Genomic DNA, 22,402 nt, shown 5'->3' with positions numbered 1-22,402 from the left:
GTATGCCGGTATCATTTGGCCTTCACGGCTCTTCTAATACTTCGGTATCTACCTTCCCGAGGCTGGCAATCGAATAAAGACACCACTCTGGGCTGTGACTTTTTCCTATCCGTGTACGACACCAGGCTTCAAGTGTCACAGGCGTGCTGCATAGCAGGTGGGATACAGTAGATTATGTGTTCGGATTGCGTACTCTGTATGCGATGAACAAAGTCAGGAATAATACAGTGTATAGACGAGTGCAGGCATCAGCTGAGAACCCTCGGACCTCTGGTTGACTCATGCTAGCAAAGGTTATCAAGCAAAGGACATGATAACCGCAGTTGGTGTCTGATGATGTCTGGATGTACACTGCTTGCTTACGACTGCTTAGTCCCAGTCCAGAGGAGCTTTTCTATCTGGTGAAGATAGGCAATGCCAAACTCAGTGACCTTTGCTTGAATCACCACTTCACAGTATTAGGATAATAAGATCTTCAGATGTAAACTCGCCTCAATGAACAGCCACGGTGATAAGCAACGCTGGAAACCATCAAGCACAGCAACCATTATACACAGTCAGACACAAACCAGCCCATATACAACTTCCAGAAACACGCTGAAACGCGACAATCCATCCCACAGCATGTAAAACCCATCTCATTAATGCCAGTACCAATGCCAATCAATCTTGAACCCGCAAGACCAGGGCAATGCTCGACCGGTACCCTCCACGACGCCGCCGAACGCATCCCATCCCATCGCCGGATCAAAAAATCCACCCCAGAAACAACCACAGCGCAATCCCCGCCGCAATCACAACCCCGGCGACCTTCATAATCGCAACGGTATCCCCCTGTCTCGCCATGCGGGTCAAGCGGCTCGCGCTACCTTTCAGGTTCGTCGATAGCGAGGAGAAGACCTGGCTCTGTTGGCGCCATTAGATTAGTACCACTCATCCAAACACCAACTCCCCCGACGCAGGTGAAAGCAGGTCAACACGAACAGAGTGATCCAGCGTTTCTTGGTCCCGGGCATTATCGTAGATATCGACGGTGACGGACTTCAGGGCCGAGACTTTGCTAGATAGGGAGTTGAGGAGCGCATTGTTTTGTCTACATGAGCGAGTCTGTTAGCTGGTTCTTGGTTGCACATGCGAGTCTGGGGCTCTGCATCTTGGCAAATGGCATTTAGCGAGCACAAGGGGAAGGGCACCATACTGTTCGCGTTCGTAGGCGTCTCCCATTTTGTTGGTCGGGCTATGGACGTTTGCTGTTCTTCAGATGTGAAAATCCGATGGCTGTGGTTTATTAAGTGGACTATGAGAGACCAGCAACAGGGCCCAAGTAGGATGCGAATTAGAGATGATAGAGGAAGAGAAGTTGATATGAACAGCCTAATTACCCCCGAGGCAACCTCATCATGGCAATGACGCGGAGAACCGGGGGAGGCGCTGGTCACGTGACTCACGCCATCGTCCCAGACGGTCCTATAGAGTTCGCCTGGTTTTCTACCATCCAAAATGTTGCACAGCTTGTCCTATGTTGCCATGATAATATGTGCAACAGTGCAGTCTGGCCTACCAAGCTTGATAATGTTCATCTTTCAGCTCTGCAGACACAGGTCGTGACAAAGTCGGCTCGGAGTCCATCCGTTGCAATTCAAAGTACAAAGTTGTATAACAAGACAGGCAAGAAGTTGAAAGTGAACCCAGATCGAGACACGGAGAACCCCAATCGCTATGCTAATATATCAAAACAATGTGTGCAAGAGTGCAAGGCACTTAGATACCAGAGCACAGAACATGACAACAAGGCACTTCAAGTGCTATGCCGCCAGGGTGTCAAAGACGAAACGCGCCATAGAATGAAAATCAGACGGCGGGTAATGAAACCCCCGAGGACCGGTCAATAGCATGTAATATACTGTCACCCTCCCCAGTCAAATCAGGTGGTTTTGCGCTCTTCGCGCAGCAGACAGGACAGGCAGAGGGACAAAGTTGATGAGAGGAAATGAAGACAAAAGGAAAAGGTAAAGGCTTCAGTATACAAGTCTAGGAAGGATCAAAGTCGACAAAAGCAGGGGTATTCGTGCGCTGCAGAAGAACAAACAGTAGTAAAAGTGGCAGTACTCCTGTTCCTTGTTCACCACATATCGTCATCATCGTCATCCAGCTGGACGTCATCGCCAAACGTCGAATGCCCATATTGATGATGCCCAGGACCATATACATTCCCGTTTTCGTACTTACTGCCCCTTGAATGGGGCCGGTAACCATCGCGTGGATCGTCACCGTACTCGTACGTCTGAGGATCATCGTAGGAACTATCGCTGTATTGTTCCTGCTGAGACTGTAATTTTCTGCGTTAGGAAAAACATCACCCAACACCATCATGCTGATCCAAGGACCTACTTACTTCTTGATATCTCTGGTACTGTGAATACTCCTCGTTCTGATCCCTCGAATGTTGCTGTCTTTGCGATGCTGACGACGCCGTCATCATGTGAGGATGCATCTGCTGAACCTTGGCCAGGTAAGAGTACATGAAGTTGCTGAGCAGGACCTGAGAATAGAGCGCTCGTCGGGGATTGGCCAATTTGATATGAGCCATTCGGTAGATGGCTCGCTCTTCGAGGATCGAGAATCGTGTCCACGGATAATCGACGTCCGGCCGTAGCTCGCGAACGGGCGGGTCAGGGGACAATGTCCGCGACGAGCTCTTCTTGTGATGGCCATCTCCACTGTTCTTCTTCCTCCCACCGCCGAAAATCGATGAAAATAGGCCGGATTCCTTGTCCTTCTTGGACTCCCCCGATGTGCGCCTGACGTGGTCTTTCCGACGCTCCTCCTCCAGTTTAGGGTCGAGCCGATCCACGGCGATACTTTCGCGCCCGCGCGGACTAATATCGTTGGATGAGGTAAGGTGTGCAGGTTCATGTACCTTATCCGCCGACTTCGATTTACTTTTCTTCGAATCGGTGTCCTTGTCTTTTCTCCTTTCCTTGTCTTTATCCTTCTCTTTCTCCTCAGAGCCCAGCAACCAGTGCCAACTCGACTTGCGGCCACCCTCCGAATCTTTCTTGTCCTTGGACTTTTTGGTTTCGGGCTTCCGGTCTTCCGATACTGTAGGAATGAATGAGAGGCTGTCCGTTCGTGTTGTATTTCCCGGAAGTGGTTGTGGGTTATTCGCAAAGTCATTGAGAGTTTTCGAGCTCTCCTTCCCCGACTGCCGCGCGGCTCCGGATCGTTTGGTTGTATTCGGATCTCGAAGAGGTGAATCTTTTGAAGGCAGTGCCGGCGGCGCATCGTGCTGTGCCTCCCGCCCCGAACTGTAACTATGATGGTAAGTGGGTGTCGTGGGAGTTGTCGGAGATTCGACCGGGGGCGTCTCGACAATTTCTGGCACCCTCTGTTCGGTGGGCGGGATATTCAAGGTCGAGCGGCCATTGGAGCTGATACGAGAGTGCCACAAATGGCGTGCCTGGGAAGGCACATTCGCCCTGTCTCCAGGATCTGTTTCCAACCAGCCGTTCGCCCTGTTATTCTCAACCTGTGCAGAAGAGCTGACAGCGGTCTGAGGTGTGTACTGCGGCTCGGCCTGCACGCGCCTTGTGCTAGGCGTTGGATCGGTGGCCACTCGCGTGAGACCTGGGGAGGGTTCGTCCGCAGATGAAGTGGTGATTGAAGGGACTCGGTCATTCGCGTCGGGTGCTTTACCAATTCGTTTTGAGTAGGGAACCTTTTCGCCTTTCCTCAAACTACCGGCTTTCCTGTACTGTGTTCGGGTAGAGCGGCGGAGACTGTGCCCGGGGGGTGCGGGAGGGAGGATTGGGATATCTTCCTCCGTGGATATGGCGAGTTTCTGAACTCCGTCCAAAAAAGACGCGGCACTCGGGGTTTGCTGCTTGGAGTCATCGACTAACGATTCAAGCTGAAGCAGATTCGGGCTAAGAGAGTTGTTCTTCGACTGCGATCGTTTCCGCTCGAGGCGCTCCGCCCCATCCGTGTAACCCTGGGAGGTGTCAATCTGTCTGGACAACATGGACTTTTTCCGCCGAAGCGACCCGCCCGCCCCATCGCGTTCGAAGCCCGATGGGGAGAATTCGCCCGATTTTCGTCTGATCTGTTCCGTCTTACTTTCGAGGAAGGATTTGAACTCCTTGGGAGCCAGTTCCGGATGCAACCGAGCTGGAACCCAGAATAAACGAGAGGCGTCATTTTCGTCGGCAGAGGAAGAGGGAGCTATTGACGGTACAGAGAAACTTGGAAGGTCGGGATCTCCTGTTGCTGTCACGTCCATGGACATCCGCCGGATAGCAGCTAGATTACTGAGCTCCTGGGCCACGGCAGCAGGATCGGATTCGTAGTCGATATCGTTAAGAGGGAAGGAGGTGGTGGCTGTGTCCGTCGAGCCGGGAGACGTCGGGCTGCTGCTGTCCCGATCAAAGGACTTGGAAGGAACCAGCGGCGGCCGTGAGTGTCCATTTGCCGGGCGATTGTCCTCGGCGTTCAAGCGATTTTGTACATGCAGCGACTGCGGTGAGGAGTCGTCTTCGGATCCGGCGAGGCTGGGAGGGATTATGGAGATGGATTCGCTGAGTGGGGAAGAAAGAAAGCTGAGACGTTTGGACTCCCGCCTGTCGTAATCGTCTTCGTACATATGACCAATGGCTTCCGTGACATGATGACTCGGGTCACTGATAGATAATTGAGGCACATGGCCTCTCCGCGTCCCGTATCCTCCGCCAGCCTCAGAGGGGCTCGGTGAAGCCTAAGTGAACAAACGAACAGACCAGTCAGAGAGTTGTTCCAATAGATTGTTCATCAGGATAGAATGCGGACAATCCATGAGACGTCTGGGAGAGGGCTCCATGGTTTGGAGGTTGGGGAAAGGCTGGGTCCGACCAAGGGGAAGGGGAAAACAGAAAAAGCAAGTTGGACACAGGATAATGGAAGGACTTATAGAGCAAACGCACCTGCATGAGATCCAAATAATTCGGGAGCCCTTGTAAAATCGTCTTCCCGAATTTTGCTGAGGACAGAAGGGGCGCCAGGAAAGCCGCTCGTGGGGAGGGAGGTCAAATGCAAATGTATAGCACTAGGCCGGGAGATAGTGAAGGATGATCATGGAAGCGGGGAAGAAGAAACACCGGCAGCAATAGCAGCAGCAATAGTGTTCGATGGGAGAAAACATCCACCAGGGAGCAAGAAAAGAAGACAACAAGGAAAAGGCTGACGGCTAGGCATCCGGTGACAACAACGTCCAGCAAGTAGGAGTAAGAACTTTCAGTAAGGAGGAAGAGTGAGGAGAATTAGCTAAAGGTGGAGAGCATAATAATCACCGGGATAATAAGAAGGAATATCAGCAGGAGGAGGAAGTTAGTGCAAGTAAGGTAAGTAAGAAAGAACCAGCTAAACTTCCTTTGTAGTAGTGTCTTTCAAGACATCCCTACTGCTCCATAACAAGCGTTGGGTTAGGAACTTAGGCTACCTTGGTCTTTGGGTTCTTAGGTGTTCTTGGGTGCTACTTTTATCAGGCGATACAAGGTACCACAAAGTAAGGTACCCTGGATAAAGTAGGTTTATTCAGTGCATTATTATTATTGAATAAATGGTCTCAAGAAAAGCACGACCGCTTTTCTAAAGACTGACTGAGCAAATGACTATCTACTTCTGACAGATTCCACAATATCCAAGACATGGAGTGCATCTACGTACTCCGTACTGACGGTAACTCGTGTGCCTCAGGTTATGTTTCAACCTCGAACACATCACCTCCACTGCCTACAACAAGCTCCTCCTCACTCAACCTCTGTACAGCAGACTTCGCCAATTTCAGTTCAAATTCACCCAGTCGAACCTGTTGCTAATGTACGCTGCATTCACGGATCGTTCCACTCCGCCTCGATCATCGTTCAGCTCCACTCGAGGCCCAACTCAAGTCTGGGCCGCCGCTCTATGGACGATCCGATCTGGCTACGACTACATACTCTGTAGGAACAGATGACGATCGTCGATCCATATCACTACTACTATGAGCAACTCGTTAATAGCCCCAGAATCCTGGCTTGATGAGTGGACTACAATCTATCAGCCTCAAATTACGGTCCTCCGGAAGTAATTCTATGATCTCCCTTCCCGCAAGTGGCTGTGGCTGTGGCTTATCGAACTGTTGTCCAGATGGAAAATCTTGAGTCGTGACTACGGAGTGCATAACCGGTGAAACACCGATCATTCACCAAAAGCTTCAGTCATTCATACCTTGGAGAAGCAGGAATGCATCAAGTGAGGTTGGTACTGACTACTGGCAGTATGACTCTGCCTATGACTTTTGTGCTCATGCGCAGCTCCACAAAACGGTTTTCCTCCTCGTGCTGGCCCAGCCCAGCTTTGGGGTCCTCCATACTCCATACAGAACTTTATTCCAGGTGACCAGTCATTTCGACATAGCTATTCTTTAGCACAGAGACAGCAAATGTGACCCAATGGCGTATTCGGGCTTTCTTTTTCCAGAGTTTCTTCCTACCTTAATTACATTTGATATCAAGCCGTTGTCCCCAGTTCCTCATAGCCCTCTTACTTTTTGTGGTTAATGGTCATCATAGAAGGTCTCGTGTCTATCCTGGTCACCATACCACACTTCAACATCCAAGCCTACCAGTGATTCTGGCACCAGATCACATTCGTGCTCTATTGACGAAACCATATAAACTGATCAACGCCTGGCAAACATCCTAGGTTCATTTGGAGCTTGACTTGAACATAACTCACATCAAACTCTGCTGGAATGTGCATGCATCAATTGGTATGCAGATTATGTCATGGCCGAAGTCAAAGCCATCATTACGCTGCTTATCGCAAGAAACCTATTGAATACCAGTGATATTCCAGAAATAATGTCTGTGATCTCTCGCAGATACCTTAAGGTGGCAGGAGTAAAGCATTCAGAAACCTGCCTGGATGCCATTGAATAATATTCAGGCCTGTGACGCATGATAGTAATGCCATATAACAAATGAGTGAAGAGCACAAGCATGCAATCATTCTCTAAGATCAAAACCCGTGGCAAGAAAGAGAAACAATCCTGAGTAGTCCTGAAAGCAGTGTCAATCGCAAGACGGAACAAATTGAAAAAGAACGGCGAAAGACAAGGATATAGAGAAAGAAAGGCCCTCGCTGAGGCCTGATACACAAAATTTCTTCTTTTCTTTCGCAACCCGTTTCAGTCATGGTTTGGATAAACCTAACGGACAAGAACTCCAGCGCTTACATCATGGAAGGAGCCAAAGAGACCTTTAAGACGGAATTGTGATACAGTTCAAGATGTGTTTGTGGCATCTCGAGATGGCCTGTTCAGAGAGTTGATGATCAGTTCGTTAAAGTCATTATGCATCAAGCAGCAAAGGGTCGTGACTGGAAACTCAAGCCGCGTCGACATAATTGCTAATCTTTGTGTCAATATAGACTCCTTCTCGGGTCACGGAAAAGGATGTTCTCACCTGGGGAAGATGCCGACCCGGTCGCCAATCCGCCCTGTCCACCAATCTTCTGCCTTGTCCGTGCGCTTCAAGATCGTTATAATGTCTCCCTTCTTGAAGCCCAAGTCTCCTTCTTGATCAGCATCAAATGTGTACAATGCGATGGCCTGATCTGCCCGCAGAGGGGCACTTTGCCCTGTGCGCTGTCCGAAAACAGGTTTGGGTGCCGTTGGCCGGCTAGGCTTGCGGTCGGAGTAGACGTAATCTTCCTCAAATGGAGCAGTGTTGCTTCGACTGCGGCCACCGTATCTGTCGAAAGCATCGGCCTGGCTGTTAGTCGAGGAGCGGCCCAAACCTCCAGCGGGCCGATCGTAAACGTCGTCTGCCCACGTATTCGCGCGACGAGGCTGGTCGCGGTACTCGTAGTCATCGCCACCATTAAAACCGCCGCGGTCACGCCGGACCCCTTCACCGTATGCCTCGCCCCTTCGGCCTTCCCAAACAACGTCGTCATGTCTGTCATCGTAGACTGGAATATCGTTGTACATGGCGTCTCCGTTGCCTCTGCCATTGCCGTAGAATGCACGGGAGTTCAGCACCCGAAGAAGAGGGTCCGCAGCGGGGGGAGGTCGGATAGTACCGCTGAGGAGTTGACGCGCCGACACTCGACTATTGTACATCTTCTCATTGGCATCCTTCCTTTCAACCAACATGCTTCCTTCCAAACTGACACCGGCAAATAGACCTTTAGTTTTCGAGTAGGAGAACACCGCTGCGACGCCCTTTGTGCTTGCTGCGCCCGCAGCCTCCGCATTTCTTCCCACCGGCCCTGCGGCGATTGACACGTTTCCACCCAAAGTCAAAGTTCCAACCTGCGAGAACGTTCGCACTGCTGCTGCATCGTTCAAAATGAAAACGAAATCAGTCAACTCAAATCCAATTTGACCTCCGAACCCAGCACCAGCGGTCGCAATAGCCGAAGGTGCCGACCATGTGCCATCGGCCAGACGAGCGACGACTATCCCTGAGCCGAACCGAGCCGAACCGAGAAAGCCAGCTTTCAGAACAGTAAGAATAGCGAGACCCTATCGACGGAGCGATTAGCTCGGCGAAACATCTGAGGCTTGCTTTCCTAACTTACCTTGGCACCAGCCAGAATTTCAGGAGGAATAATCTTATCAGGACCGAAAGCTTGTCTTGGATCGATAAAGGAAGCAAGAATCTTGCCCGCCTTCTTACATTCGCCTGTTGAGAAGAACAGCGATCAGCCACCTATTGCGGAATCCCAATTGCGGGGAATTGAGACGTAAGCAATGTGATACATACTTGATAACGACGACGGCAGCGGGTTGTGTATTCCGAGAGGCATCTTGGCTATGCTCGTCGGACCGTAGGATCAGTGAGTTGCAGAAGAGTAAAGGTTAGTAGTGATATGAAAGAAAGATATGATCGCAGAATGCTGCGCAACGGAAGTTCGTTCGCCCAGATGGGTCACCCGGATGTGGAACAGATGACGGCTGATCCTGTCTTAATACTAGGACAGCTAGCACAACTTTACCCGAGCAACCAGGCACCAGCTCAGGTACTCAAATAATTGATTAGCAAGTTAAGTTGGTTAACATTCCGCTATCACTGAATAAAAGCAGTCTTAATTTTAAATGTCATTGTTCCGTGAAGCATTCGAACACGCACAGATTCCAGGCGATGACAGCAGGTCAAGATACTCCAGAGGTACTAGTCTAGTATCTAATAAGTTCCGTGAGCACGGGGAGTAGCGGCCCCGGCATCATAGCTCTCCGGACGCGAGTGGCTGAGGCCTCTTACCAGTCTTCCTATCCAAGCTGAATATGTCAATTGGTGAGTATCCTTGCTGAAGCATTATATACTCATGTATGGATATCATGTCCGAAGATGTTAGTCCACTTTCGCTGTCCAGGCTCACTTATGGTACGAGATATCGCACCCTTCCCACTGTCACATGCTGCATATGTGGAAACCTGAGGCTGCAAACACGGCACAGCCACCACCCGAAACTCCGGGGATCAGCAATAATAATAATGTAAGCTAATGAGTGATCGAGCTTAAAGTTCGAACCATGATTCCATGTCAGTTGTGCTTGCGCCAGCCCCCCAGCAACATTATAATGGACTGATGAGGCGGATCCCAGCAATGGTTTGAGATAGAAGAACTTAATAAGTACCAATGGCTACAGGTTCGACCAGTCCTTGATTGTTTCCGTTGACATGAAATTAACATAACATTACCTAGTGCGCATCTGCGTCTGCGGGGATGAGGGCACTGGCAAGTCCAGTCTCATTACATCCCTCGTGAAGGGTGTCTTCGTCACAAACAAAATTCAACCCGTCCTACCTCAAATTACCATTCCTCCCACGATCGGAACGCCCGAGAATGTCACAACGACCACAGTGGTGGACACCTCCGCTTTACCGCAGGAGCGGAGCAACCTGGCCCGAGAGATCAGAAAGTCGAATGTGATTCTGTTGGTTTATTCCGATCATTACAGCTATGAGAGAGTTGCTCTGTTCTGGTTGCCGTACTTTCGATCTCTGGGGGTCAACGTGCCTGTTGTATTATGCGCCAACAAGTCGGATCTAGCTGCGGAACATAGCGAGGCCCAAGTCATCGAGGAGGAAATGCTACCAGTGATGGCGGAGTTCAAGGAAATCGACTCCTGTATACGTACCAGCGCCCGTGAACATCGCAACGTCAACGAGGCTTTCTTCCTTTGTCAAAAAGCTGTCACTCACCCGATCGCTCCGCTATTCGATTCGAAAGAGTCCGCGCTGAAGCCGGCAGCGGTAGCAGCTTTGCAACGCATCTTCTACCTGAGTGACCAGGATAGAGATGGCTATCTTTCGGACAAAGAAATCGGAGACTTTCAGATGAGATGCTTTGATAAACCTTTAAGCAAGGAGGACCTCGTCCACATCAAAGAGACCATCCAGAAGACGTACCCGGACTCTGTGACTCCATTTGGCATTGACTGCCGAGGGTTTATACACCTGAACAAGATGTACGCGGAAAAGGGACGCCACGAGACTGTCTGGATTATCCTACGAGCATTTCAATACACCGACAATCTTTCATTGCAAGAGAGCTTCCTTCATCCCAGATTCGAAGTACCCCCTTTTGCATCTGCTGAGCTGTCCCCGGAAGGATATCGATTTTTTGTCAATCTCTTCCTGCTGTCGGACAAGGACAATGATGGTGGCTTAAATGACGCTGAATTGGCGTCCTTGTTCGCCCCGACTCCTGGTCTCCCAGCTTCGTGGGCGGACGGCTCATTTCCTTCCTCCACAGTCCGGAATGAGGCTGGTCACGTCACACTTCAAGGCTGGCTTGCTCAGTGGAGTATGACAACCTTCCAATCGCCGAAGACGACTCTGGAGTATCTGGCCTATCTTGGCTTCGAGTCGTCCGATAGGAGTAATCCCTCTACAACGGCTGCATTGAAAGTCACACGGCCGCGAAAGAAACGAAAGCGTCCTGGACGGGTGGGCCGTAATGTCGTCTTGGGCCACGTGATTGGAGCTCCAGGATCGGGCAAATCAGCGCTTCTCGACGCCTTCCTCGCTCGTGGCTTCAGCAGCACTTATCGCCCGACTATCCAGCCCCGGACTGCTGTCAACACGGTTGAGCTGCCCGGGGGTAAACAATGCTACTTAATTTTGGATGAGCTAGGAGAACTGGAGCCCGCCATTCTTGAAAATCAGGCGAAGCTTCTGGATCAGTGCGACGTCATTGTATACACGTATGATTCGTCAGACCCAGACTCCTTTGCCTATATTCCTGAGCTACGATCCAAATATCCGCATCTTGAAGAGCTCCCGAGTGTTTTCATTGCGCTTAAAGCTGACCTGGATCGGACCACACAACGGGCTGAGCATCAGCCCCACGAGTACACGGCCATGCTGAATATGCCGAGTCCGCCGCTCCATGTCAGTGCTACTTGGAGTTCTATCCAAGAGGTATTTGTACACATTGCAGAGGCTGCCATGGAGCCGAGCACTGCCTTTCCCCGGAGCGAGGAAGACGTGGAGGGGAAATGGATGGCCTGGGGTATAGCACTTGGAGCAGTGGTTTGTGCTGGGGCTGCTGCCGTGATGATTTGGCGAAGAGTTAGTGGTAGTGGATAGCTCTTTGAACTTATTAGTATTACCCTATCTGGATAGATAAATTAGATTGATACCCCGAGAAGTTTTCATACGTTCACGCATGCGCTTGGTTCATGGACTTTGAAAACTTGCGCCAGTGGACGAGATTAGTTATCAGCGCATATATTATTACATTCAATCCTGCCAGTCAAATATTTTCATTTGATGACTGACTTAGAAGCCACTAGAGTACAGAGTAGAGATCGATGGTCTCGAGCTGCCAATAAATGTTTATATCGAGAATCCCCGCCTATGGCCAGGAACCGCTTCGGCACCACGGAAGAGAGAACAGCGTTAGCCAACTAACCCCAGAAACCAACTCACGGGCCTCCCAAACTTCCCCGTCTGGCTCTCCGCTCCTCTCCTCACTCACCTTGTCAGTCTAACCTGCGCACTTGACATCTCTCGTCCTACCTCACCTTTTGAACTCCTTTATTGTACATATTAGTTTCTCGTCTGATTCTGATCATCATGTTGTTGGAGTCCCGCTAATCTCATACCCCCAGGTCAGATTTGATGTTTGTTTCTTCCCCTCCACTTGTATGAGTGATCGACTAACCGATGTGAGAAGAAGTAGAATATACCTGAGCGCCGATCTCGACGTGCGACGCTGGCTTGAAGAAGTCTATACTTTGCAATCCTCTATCTCCTGATATCAGCCCTCAATTGCCCATCACGTTCATTACAGATCTCAACGCCACATACTGCACTGGGCAGCGCTGCTTAGGGTGCCGCTCTTGGGAGAATTTCACTGCAATCGTGGGATCAGCAGGAGTTCGCCTATTGTCCTAGTCAATATTGATTGCCTTTCATCTACTATTCATCGCAGCCACTGCAGCATATACAAAAATATTCTAGTTTATATGCGTTAGCGCCATCGCGACCGCAACCATGTTGTAAGCTTCATCCTCGCTACACCTGATGGTTGCCAACAGATTTATCTTGCTATCTCTTGCCATCCCCTGTCGCGTGTCGCGCTGCTGGAGACCGGCAGTGAACAGCTGGAGATCTACTGCGAACTGCACTTTTGCTGACCTGACCTCTCTAGTGTTCTTCCGCCTCCGCCTCCTCGCTACACCGTGCCAATCGCGTATGCCGCTGGCGCGGCAAATGGCATGGCAGTGCCGGTCGTAGAGACCAACAACATACTCACTCATCCAGAAGGCGGCTGCCCGCTACAAGTGGGAGAAGGTGTGTTTATTTCTGAGAACTCCCGACGACTAGGACTAACAAAGCCTCTCGATTAGGTACCTATCAACTCAAGGACGACTTGCACCTAGCAACCCCTCCTCCACACCCATCTGAAGCTCCAATTATAAATCCAAATCCTCTTGCGACTGTTCCTACACCTCCGACATCCGGCGTCAAAGTCTCGCTAGTTTGTGTCAGCCCTCGAGGCAAGACTCCCTCATTCATCTCAAAACAGACCGTAATAGCGCCCCCGTTTGGAGATGGGAACCCGGCACTGGTAGCTGCTCCCGTCAAGGACGGACTGAAAAGGCGGAAGCCCAAGAACAACATTATCAAGAGCAGTTCTTCTTTCGTATCACGGGTCATCACTCATGAAGCAGCCACAAAGCGGTTGAATGAGCGGAGTCCGGAGGGCCTTTTTGCTTTCGCCAACATCAATCGCGCCTTCCAATGGCTAGATCTCAGTTCGAAGCAGAAGGAAGAGCCGCTTGCAAAGATTCTCTTCACAAAGGCGCACATGTTGTGTCACGATATTAATGAGCTCACCAAAAGCTCCTCTCACATCGACATGGTCATGGGTTCCTCTGCCGGTGACATCATCTGGTATGAGCCTATTTCTCAAAAATACGCCCGAATAAATAAGAATGGAGTCGTCAGCAATTCTCCGGTCACGCATATTAAATGGATTCCTGGGTCGGAAAATCTGTTTATGGCGTCGCACGCAAACGGACAATTAGTGGTCTACGATAAAGAGAAGGAAGATGCTCTCTTCACCCCTGAAATCCAGGATCAGTCAGCGGAGGCACTCAAGGCGTCCAGTGGACAGCTGCAGGTGCTGAAGTCCGTCAACTCTCGGAACCAAAAGACTAACCCTGTCGCTCTTTGGAAACTTGCAAACCAAAAAATATCACACTTTGCATTCTCCCCGGACCAAAGGCATCTGGCAGTCGTCTTGGACGATGGATCCCTACGAGTGATGGACTACTTGAAAGAAGAGTAGGTCTCCTCTGCTCTTGCTATTAGTACATTCAGTGTTTGACAGGCAGCTAACGAGCTGCTTAGGGTGTTGGACATTTTTCGCAGTTACTATGGTGGACTCATCTGCGTCTGCTGGTCGCCTGATGGCAAATACATTGTCACTGGCGGACAGGATGATTTAGTGACTATTTGGTCTTTCCCCGAGCGCAAAATCGTAGCCCGTTGTCAGGGTCACAACTCTTGGGTTTCCGCGGTCGCCTTCGATCCATGGCAGTGCGACGAACGGACATACAGATTTGGGAGTGTTGGTGACGACTGCAGGCTTCTTCTGTGGGACTTCAGCGTTGGCATGCTGCATCGACCGAAAGTAGTACGCATCCCTTTATCACGAGATCCAGCGTCCACATTCGAAACTATCTGAATTTTTTTTTTTTTTTTAAATTGTGAGGTTGATCCCCTGTGCTGACAATTCTTTAACAGCATCAAGCCAGCGCCCGTCAGCGAACAAGCATGGTCGCTAGCATTTCACAGTATGGCAATCGTCACCGAGCCGACAGTGCGGGCAACAGGATGAGATCAGATTCTCAAAGGACAGCAAACACCTATGAGAGTTGCGACCAAGCCGTCCGTCATCCTGTCGAACCTAGAGCACGCACGGCCTTGCTGCCCCCTATCATGGTAAGTTCGGAGTAATGCTCATAAGCATTTCGATATTCATGTTTTCACGTCATCTGGACCATTGAATCTTGAGCTGACTATTTCACAGTCCAAAATTGTTGGCACAGACCCAATCTGCTGGCTGGGCTTCCAAGAAGATTGTATCATGACTTCTTCTCTTGAAGGTAAGACGCCCTGATCTCTATACATCGCTTGTCGTCGCAGCGGACAGCCGCTAACATTGGAGATCAACAGGCCACATTCGCACCTGGGACCGTCCTCGAGAAGGCATAAATGACAAGTACAATGGCCAGTCATCATCATCGGCGGTCAGCGCCAGCGTAGCTGGATCTGGATCCGTCTCGGGGCTTGCTGAATCGACCATGGGCTCACTGTGAGGACTTGTGACGAAGGCTGACGCTTGAATACTTCTGTATATATGTACATTCCACTAGTATACCCATTTGATTTTACTTCAGACATTCCATCCTTGTAATTGATTCACATCATCTTCCGAGGAGGTGGTTTGGACGCAGTGATTTGAAGATCTTGCGCAAGACGAAGTCAACTTAGGTCTAGGTATGAATGCATGCTACCGAAGTCGGAGAGAAAACAGGCAGGAAACCTTCCGAAAAGCTGAAAACAAGTTTGAGCTCACAGGTGTGGTGAACCGTGAGTGCATATGGAAATCCACTATGGAGGCAAGATGTGCATGCATATATCACTAGCCTGCTCTCCTTGCATGAGGATCAAGGTTTTCAATATCAACGTACTCCACGACGACCAGCGGTGAACCCAAGACCAGGGAAAGAAAGCCCATTATCGATTATCCATTATTTCGCAAAAAAAACAATTAAATGCATTCAAGGGTATGTTCTCATCCATCGTTATCACCGTGCATATCAGTCAGCTATCATGCTCCGGAAAGATGTATATATATATCAAGAATCACGCAAGAATCGAATTTTGGCAAATCTCGTAGTATGACGTCGATCTCGAACACCCTTACTTGCTCACTGAGAGTTCTTATTCTACACGACCAGAGCGAAAAGACTCAGGATAAAGGAGCCCGCAGCGGCCGGGGCGATGAGAGATGCAGCAGCGTTGGTCGTGGCGGTAGCGGTAGCGGCAACTGTCGCGGTGGCGGTTTGGCTCTCTGCGAGAAGAAAAGAGTGTTAGAATGTATGATCTAGGTTGTCTTGATTGTGGAGTCTTACCGGTGGATGTAGTCTTTGGCTCTGGCTTGACGTTGGTGACGTTGAACTGGGGAGATTGGGCCAGGATTCCCGTGTTCATGGTCCCGGTGCTGACGAAGTTGATTTGGTAGCCGTTTCTTTTTGATGCAGAGTCAGCCTGTAGCTCTATTTTGTTTCTTGGGGAAGATATCGGAATTTGGACGTACGCCTTGGGGATACCAGAGACGCCGTTCACGGTGTACTTCTCGTCGGAGGCTTTGACGTCCTTGGCGATGACTTTGTTGACGGTGGGCTGGGTGATCATGTTGACGAGGACGATGGAGAAGTTCTGGGCGTCAGATCTGTTGCAATTGTTTTAGTGTTCGTCCTGTAGAGGCGTTCATGCAGGAGGACTTACTGGACAGCCTGCCATTCGATGTCGACGGCCTTGCTCATGTCCACCTGATCCATACTCTTGGGGGAGGTGATGGTGAGGGCTTGGGACTGGTTAGTAGGGCCATCGTCTCGTGACGGGGAACATAGGGAAGACGCACCGGCAGCAGTAGCTGCGAGAGCAACGATTGAGGCGAAGAAACGCATTGTGATAGAAGTTATGTCGATTTGAGGTGATATATCCCAGAGGAATAGGTAGTATAGCGGTAGAAGGTTGGACCTTTTGAGCTTGAAATCTGTCAATCGTAACGAGTATCAACTCAAATCCAAGAGGACGACCGACGGCTTTATAGGTAAAAGGTCAAAGATCCTTCCTTGGCTGTCTCTTCCTGACCTAAAGCGACGATAGTATATTCTGTTGTTCATCTTGGACACATCTGCGGCCGGGTCAAGGTTGGGTCGTGCGTTGACGCGAGGGATTCCATCTGATGTGTCTTTTCTCATTTATGGCTTCAGTGACGAAGCTCATAATCCTCGGCATTGCGTCTTTGATTGGCGGTATTGAAGATGTAAGTCCTACTGAGTCGATGGTCTGGTCATCTTGACTCTGTGTCTAAAAGACACGACCGAGTCGGTGATTGAGCTCTCGTGCCCTGATGAGATAGAGGATGAATGTTCTCCGTATTGGACCATCATGCCAGGTCATGTCTTCAACCATTTGGTGCTTCTTCAGCGTAAGGATAGCTGGTGGTCTACGGCACGTTGTAGGGCTATCATTGCCGAGAGCAAGAGCCAATATGCATTGTTTTGTGATTCCTGGGTATCCTAGATGAATCCTTGAGGCTATTGACCCCTTTCTAGCGAGTGAGGTATGTAACCGTAAAGAAGCGCATAAGTACTAATAGTTTCATCTAGGCGAAAGTTAAAGCGACGAGTGCGCCTATCTCTCTACTGTCCCTGGAAATATGGCATTTTCCTCGAGACTAATGAATAGGCGACGAGTGAGTTTCCTGGTCGCACAGGTATGGCCTGTTCTCAGTCTTCCTTTTGTCACACGAGTTGACTACACAAACAAAGAATAGGCTAGGCTTGAGTTTGAAGCAACCGGAAAGACTTTACAGTGCTCGACTCGATTCACTCTGTGTATTGTCGGTCAATGCCAATCCAAGTTATTCAATCCTGTGTCGATGGACTGCAGTCTTGGTGATGACGGATCCACCAATGTGCAGTGCATATGAGCTATCAATAACCTGCCGACATCACGGTATGGACTAGACGCACAGCCCGTCCATCGCTGGGATTATGATCGTCTTTCCCGAGACAATAGACAATAAGAAGGATTCAGGCAACAGCTGAACACTTGTCCCAAAGCGGCGCAAGCGATATCGATGTTATCCGGCAGCCTTGGGGTCAATCAACATTGAGGACTTCATCTCCTCTTCTTTACATGGAGAACGTCGACTTGTCTGGGTCCATTGGTCAGCAAAGCCTTCGATGGTCATCCATGACACTGTAACCAACAGACTCCTGGCAATTACCTACCCCTCTACCAACGGATGGATAGCAATCATGTCTGGCAGGTTAAGGTGATAATCTGAGCGTTGCAGGCATACAAAAAATGCCAATTTCGAGGGACATTTTCGGAAAAGGTCGATGAAATGATCATAAGGATCGGATGCCGGAATGCTACATATGAAGCTTCTAATCGTGACCGGCTAATCAGAAGTGAAACAGTGCTCTGCATCCTTCACAGTATGACAATCACGGTAACTCCAACTCAGCTGATTTCTCTTCTGCCTAACTTCATACAATACAGCTTATGTTGTGCTGGTTTCTCTGACTCGAGCTTTCTGCAACAGCTATGCAAGAAGAATCACACAGCCATTGCAATACCGACTATTTCCATATAAGCAAGAAAGAAATCGAGGGATACGAAACCGGGTACCATGCAATGATTACTTGTTCACGCTGTTAGTATGAGACTCAAGCTCATCACTTCTAGAGGATTTCAATTAGCACCGGCCAGGGTACGTATAGTCGATGTTGTGACGGTCGAGGCAGGCACCTGGGTGATTTCAAAATTGTATGGTATAAATAAGGCTAGAAGGCCTGCTTCGAGCCCAGCTTGAGAGCTTCAACCGCCACTGCTCTCCTCCAATAACCCCTAAATCTCCATCACAAGCCCACAATGGATCTCAGGACTGTTACCATCCTCCTCAGCCTATGCGAGATACTTCTTGCCGTCCCCATTCAAGGTTCCCAAAAGGATAAACGCCAGGGTTTCGAAGACGCGTTTGATTTCGGTGATCTGGCGAATACAGGTGCCTTTTCCAGTAGCACGAATCCATTTGGCTCAATATCGTCTGGCGCCACCACGGGCTCAAACAACGCAGGCGTGCTTAACGGTCTTCAAGGCCTGATTTCGCCCACCGGGAACCCGTCGTCCACTCAGAATGCCTCTCCAAGCGGCGCGAATCCGTTTGGGGCGTTGTTCTCTGGCATCATTCCGTCCACGAGCGGCTCAGGCTCCCCAACTGGCACTGGGAATATGATTTTGCCAACTGGAACTTTCTCCTCTGGCTCTCAAACTGGTGATGACGAAACGAACCAAGGACTGTCTGGTTTTGGCGACCTATCCCTGGGTGGAGAGGGTGGTCAAGACGCCGATGAGGGTAACAGCCCAGAAGGCGAGAGTGATGCTTGAGCATTCATCTCAGTGAAAACAAACATGTCATCGGAAGAGCAAGAATTCCATTTCTTTTTCTCAAGATAGGCAGAGGGGAGAGTTGGGCAGGCTTTCTTGGGGCTTAGGGATTGATTTTGACCTATCGGTGCCCGGGACTTCTATTATTTGCTTCTTTCAGAACATCTTTTGGCTTATGAGTTCATGGATAATACCGCTATTGTTTCTGCCTAAGCTTCCCTTGTATCAGCAATGTTGATCATGTTAGTCAAAATCTAAATGATTTGTTTTCTCGCGGGAACTTCATAACTCTGCCAATTCATGCTATAGCCAAAGAAAGGGGTGGAGACGACCGGTTATACTGCCCCAAAGTACCTCCGGTGCTGTTCATTATCTTAAATGTGATGCAAATCAAGGAACCTCTAGATCTGAGGTCGTCTTTAAACACTGCAAGAATCCTAGTTAATCAATGAGGTCATGAAGCTGGCCGGCGGTTGGGATCGCAGACAGCCATTATGTCATCTGTGATTGGTGCATCGTTGAATCTTCCCCGCCCCGATGAAATTGTGGTTTCTCAGCACAAACAGCCTTGACCTCCCTGCTTGATGATCAAGGGATATTCTGAGATTCTCACTCTCCAAGTAATGATAAAGAGACCCCGAATACACTGTCGACATATAATCTGCGATTTTGAAGATGGGTGACACAGGCGGGAGCCTGTTGAAAGTCAGTTCCTACACGTCTGGAGCCTGAGTGGACAGGAAGCTAATCGTTGGATTTGTGCTGTTGCGAACCTCTAGGAGCTTGAAAAGGAATATTGTCCTCCTCTGGATTCAGCTTTGTTTACAGCTATCGTTTCCGACTATGACCTGGAAAACTCCGCAGAGGTCCAGCAACTCCGCGACACCCTGGACACTCTGAAACTATCAGCATGGGAACAGGAAGATCTACCTTTCGATCCATCTGGAACCAGCGGACTGAGTCCTGGCACAAGCGGTGATGCAGATGGCATCCGCTCAGAGCGTAGCGGCTCGCAAAACGGCACTGCCCCATCGCGCGAAACAGATCTCACCAGTCTCGCGTCCGACTTCTCCTCCGTGGGCCTGGATGACAAGCGCACGAGGAGTCGGGGTAAGAGCAATTCTTTGCGCTACACGATCGGCCCTGACGGGTCGCTGTCACTGTCTGGCGCTTCTGAGGACGACAAAGTTGGTTATCTGACGGAGATGTTCCCCTCCGTAGATCGCTTTACCGTGCAGCATTCGCTTAGGAAGTCTGCCGGTGATATTGATCGCGCCATGGATGTGCTCTTGAACATTGCTTTCTTTGATGAGCGGCCTGCAGCCGAAGACGGAACCAAACTTGCCATTCCAAAGGGCATCGATGGCTTCGGCGAGTGTTCCAATGGAGACACCGGGCGAAAGAAGAATCGCAAGCGCAGGGGAAAGAACAAGAATAACCCGGTTCAGGAACTCTCTTCTCCACCAGCCTCAGGATACATGCAGGATGAGAGTCCCCCCCTGAACAAATGGGATGCTGGTCAGAAGGATGTCGAGTTCATCTGTTCGAGGACTTTGCCTATCCTGAAGAAGGAGACTGTCACTTCAGCTTATCATGCTAACGGGGCCTCACTGCCATTAACGATCCGATCTCTTGCGATGGCACACGCACCTGAGGCAGAACATATCAATGGACACCCCGTAATGGTTGCACAAGTTGCAGAATTGGCGCAAGAATTTCCGTCTGTTGCGCCAACACTACTCGGTGGGCTACTGAAAATTACTCGCAACTCAACTTCTGCCGCCGGTGAGCTGGCAGTCGCCATGCTTACCCACCCAGCGCCCAGTTCTGTGTCTGACTTGATCAAAATCACTACTGCGCCTCCACCCTTGGACCTCGATGATGATGAGCCCAAGAGGCCCTCTGTGGGGTCGCGAGTCCTTCGTGATTACGACACTGCTCGAGTTACCGCTGGCGACCACTTTGTGGCCAGTGCAGAGGCCTTTCACAAAGCCACGGCAGCTTACCGTCGCGGAAAATCAGATAAATTAATGGGTGGAGCAGCTGCTTACTACTCCTTGGTGGGACGAGATCACCTCGAGCGGGCAAAGCGGGAGGCTGCCGCTGCGGCTGATGCTCTAGTCGATTCGCAGTCAACTTCGAATTCATTGGATCTGCACGGTGTCTCGGTCCAGGATGCCGTTCGCATCGCCAGTTCGCGCGTCGCCGAATGGTGGGACTCTCTTGGCGATGCCAAATACATGCGCGGCGGCCAGGCAGCGCGATCAGGCTTTCGCATTGTCACCGGTGTCGGACGCCACAGTCATGATGGCACGTCTCGCTTGGGGCCGGCTGTTGGTAAGATGCTGGCCAGGGAAGGATGGAGAGTAGAAGTGGGTGAGGGTGTTTTGACGGTGACCGGTGTTGTTCGACGTCGTTGACATGTTATACCATTTTCAGTATATGACCACGTTTAAGATACCCTACAGTTATATCATCTGGTTGATCTAGTTGATGTCCAAGGACTAGTGTCTGTGAATGCTGGATCTAACGGATATACTTGTCTACCTGTTTACAAAATATATACATTTTCCTCTGCATGGCTTTTCCGGCGATGATTCTCCGCATGATGACGTAAAATGTAGAGGCGAATCGGAGATTCAGCGATGCATCGATAATCTGATATAAGCCTCGCTTTTACCCATGCGTGGCTGAGGCCTCTACGGGTAAATCTAGGTAGGATTCCCGACCTGATCTCCTCACTAACCCAGAACCCATAATTTCAAGTCCATCCCGATGCGCTTCCAACGCGTCACTCGTTTTCTCCGCATCCTCACCACCACACCTTTCATCACTTCTGTGACTTCACGATCCATTAGCAGAATACATTTTCCAATTTCAAGAACGACAGCCCTCAAAGCTGCACCCGCCATTCCATTTCTCGGCTCATTCTTCGGCTCAAGCGCCAAAGCTGAGAATTCCAACATGTCCTACCCCGACCAGCGCAGTGAGGCGGAATGGCGGGCAGTCCTGTCCCCAGGTAAACCTCCCTCTACAATACACTAGCCACCAAAGAATAGCGCTCTAATCTATTGAACAGAACAGTTCCGCATCCTGCGCGAAAAAGGCACAGAGGCCCCTTACACAGGCGAATACGACTCCCAGTACCCGTCCAAGGGCGTCTTCACTTGCGCCGGGTGCAACGCCCCGCTCTACAAGGCCTCGCATAAATTCAAGTCCGGGTGCGGCTGGCCTGCGTACTTTGACTCGATCCCCGGTGCGGTGACCAGACATACGGATCGCTCGTTTGGGATGGAGCGGACGGAGATTGTGTGTAGTAACTGCGGGGGTCATTTGGGTCATGTCTTCAAGGGAGAGGGGTATGCTACGCCGACAGATGAGAGGCATTGTGTGAACAGTATTAGTTTGAAGTTTACAGAGGACGAGGAGGCAGTGAAGTCGAAGGCTTGATGGATTTGAGATCTGATATACAATTATGTACTCCGTAGCAAATTGATGATGATATTCCGTACGGCAAGGGACAACAGTGGACGTAACATGCTTTAATAGATAAATCCTCAAAGCTCTCTTCAAAATAATATAGCTTATAGACTTGATGATTTGTATTGTTTAAATTCCCAGTCTTTGTTCTATTCACCATCAATTGACTGCGTCTTTGCATCTCCGGCACGT

The 22,402-nt window shown here is 50.0% G+C and overlaps 7 protein-coding genes across 7 annotated transcripts; 4 read left to right on the top strand and 3 right to left on the bottom strand.

Moving 5' to 3' along the window:
• Positions 1-747: 747 nt before the first annotated feature.
• Positions 748-1,224, bottom strand: CDV56_108947 (SNARE domain- containing protein; the record flags this gene model as incomplete). The annotated part of the gene is made up of 3 exons (XM_026762566.1): positions 748-906; positions 985-1,093; positions 1,199-1,224. 3 exons carry the CDS (start codon positions 1,222-1,224, stop codon positions 748-750), a joined length of 294 nt encoding a protein of 97 aa, XP_026616682.1.
• An 898-nt stretch (positions 1,225-2,122) lies between these two features.
• On the bottom strand, positions 2,123-8,826 carry CDV56_108837 (putative telomere silencing protein Zds1; the record flags this gene model as incomplete). Its single annotated transcript, XM_026762456.1, has 5 exons — positions 2,123-2,329; positions 2,396-4,676; positions 7,479-8,542; positions 8,599-8,702; positions 8,784-8,826. 5 exons carry the CDS (start codon positions 8,824-8,826, stop codon positions 2,123-2,125), a joined length of 3,699 nt encoding a protein of 1,232 aa, XP_026616681.1.
• Positions 8,827-9,659: 833 nt separating this feature from the next.
• Positions 9,660-11,614, top strand: gem1 (ERMES complex Ca(2+)-binding regulatory GTPase GEM1; the record flags this gene model as incomplete). Its single annotated transcript, XM_026762407.1, has 2 exons — positions 9,660-9,669; positions 9,726-11,614. The coding sequence occupies 2 exons, from the start codon at positions 9,660-9,662 to the stop codon at positions 11,612-11,614; spliced, it is 1,899 nt and encodes a 632-aa protein (XP_026616680.1).
• Positions 11,615-12,523: 909 nt separating this feature from the next.
• CDV56_108726 (WD40 repeat domain-containing protein) lies at positions 12,524-14,856 on the top strand (the record flags this gene model as incomplete). The annotated part of the gene is made up of 7 exons (XM_026762345.1): positions 12,524-12,528; positions 12,681-12,823; positions 12,868-13,819; positions 13,886-14,171; positions 14,282-14,479; positions 14,568-14,643; positions 14,714-14,856. 7 exons carry the CDS (start codon positions 12,524-12,526, stop codon positions 14,854-14,856), a joined length of 1,803 nt encoding a protein of 600 aa, XP_026616679.1.
• Positions 14,857-15,489: 633 nt separating this feature from the next.
• CDV56_108694 (GPI anchored serine-threonine rich family protein) lies at positions 15,490-16,233 on the bottom strand (the record flags this gene model as incomplete). Its single annotated transcript, XM_026762313.1, has 4 exons — positions 15,490-15,614; positions 15,676-15,791; positions 15,861-15,995; positions 16,052-16,233. 4 exons carry the CDS (start codon positions 16,231-16,233, stop codon positions 15,490-15,492), a joined length of 558 nt encoding a protein of 185 aa, XP_026616678.1.
• A 1,981-nt stretch (positions 16,234-18,214) lies between these two features.
• Positions 18,215-18,730, top strand: CDV56_108641 (uncharacterized protein; the record flags this gene model as incomplete). The annotated part of the gene is made up of 1 exon (XM_026762260.1): positions 18,215-18,730. The coding sequence occupies one exon, from the start codon at positions 18,215-18,217 to the stop codon at positions 18,728-18,730; it is 516 nt and encodes a 171-aa protein (XP_026616677.1).
• Positions 18,731-19,405: 675 nt separating this feature from the next.
• Positions 19,406-22,180, top strand: CDV56_108564 (uncharacterized protein; the record flags this gene model as incomplete). The annotated part of the gene is made up of 4 exons (XM_026762183.1): positions 19,406-19,435; positions 19,510-21,067; positions 21,621-21,749; positions 21,810-22,180. 4 exons carry the CDS (start codon positions 19,406-19,408, stop codon positions 22,178-22,180), a joined length of 2,088 nt encoding a protein of 695 aa, XP_026616676.1.
• Between the last annotated feature and the right edge of the window lie 222 nt (positions 22,181-22,402).

Source organism: Aspergillus thermomutatus, assembly GCF_002237265.1.
Source record: "Aspergillus thermomutatus strain HMR AF 39 chromosome Unknown NODE_37, whole genome shotgun sequence".
In the NCBI taxonomy this organism is placed as follows: domain Eukaryota; kingdom Fungi; phylum Ascomycota; class Eurotiomycetes; order Eurotiales; family Aspergillaceae; genus Aspergillus; species Aspergillus thermomutatus.
The sequence above is the reverse complement of the archived record's forward strand: the minus strand, read 5'-3'. Positions and strand labels throughout refer to the sequence as shown.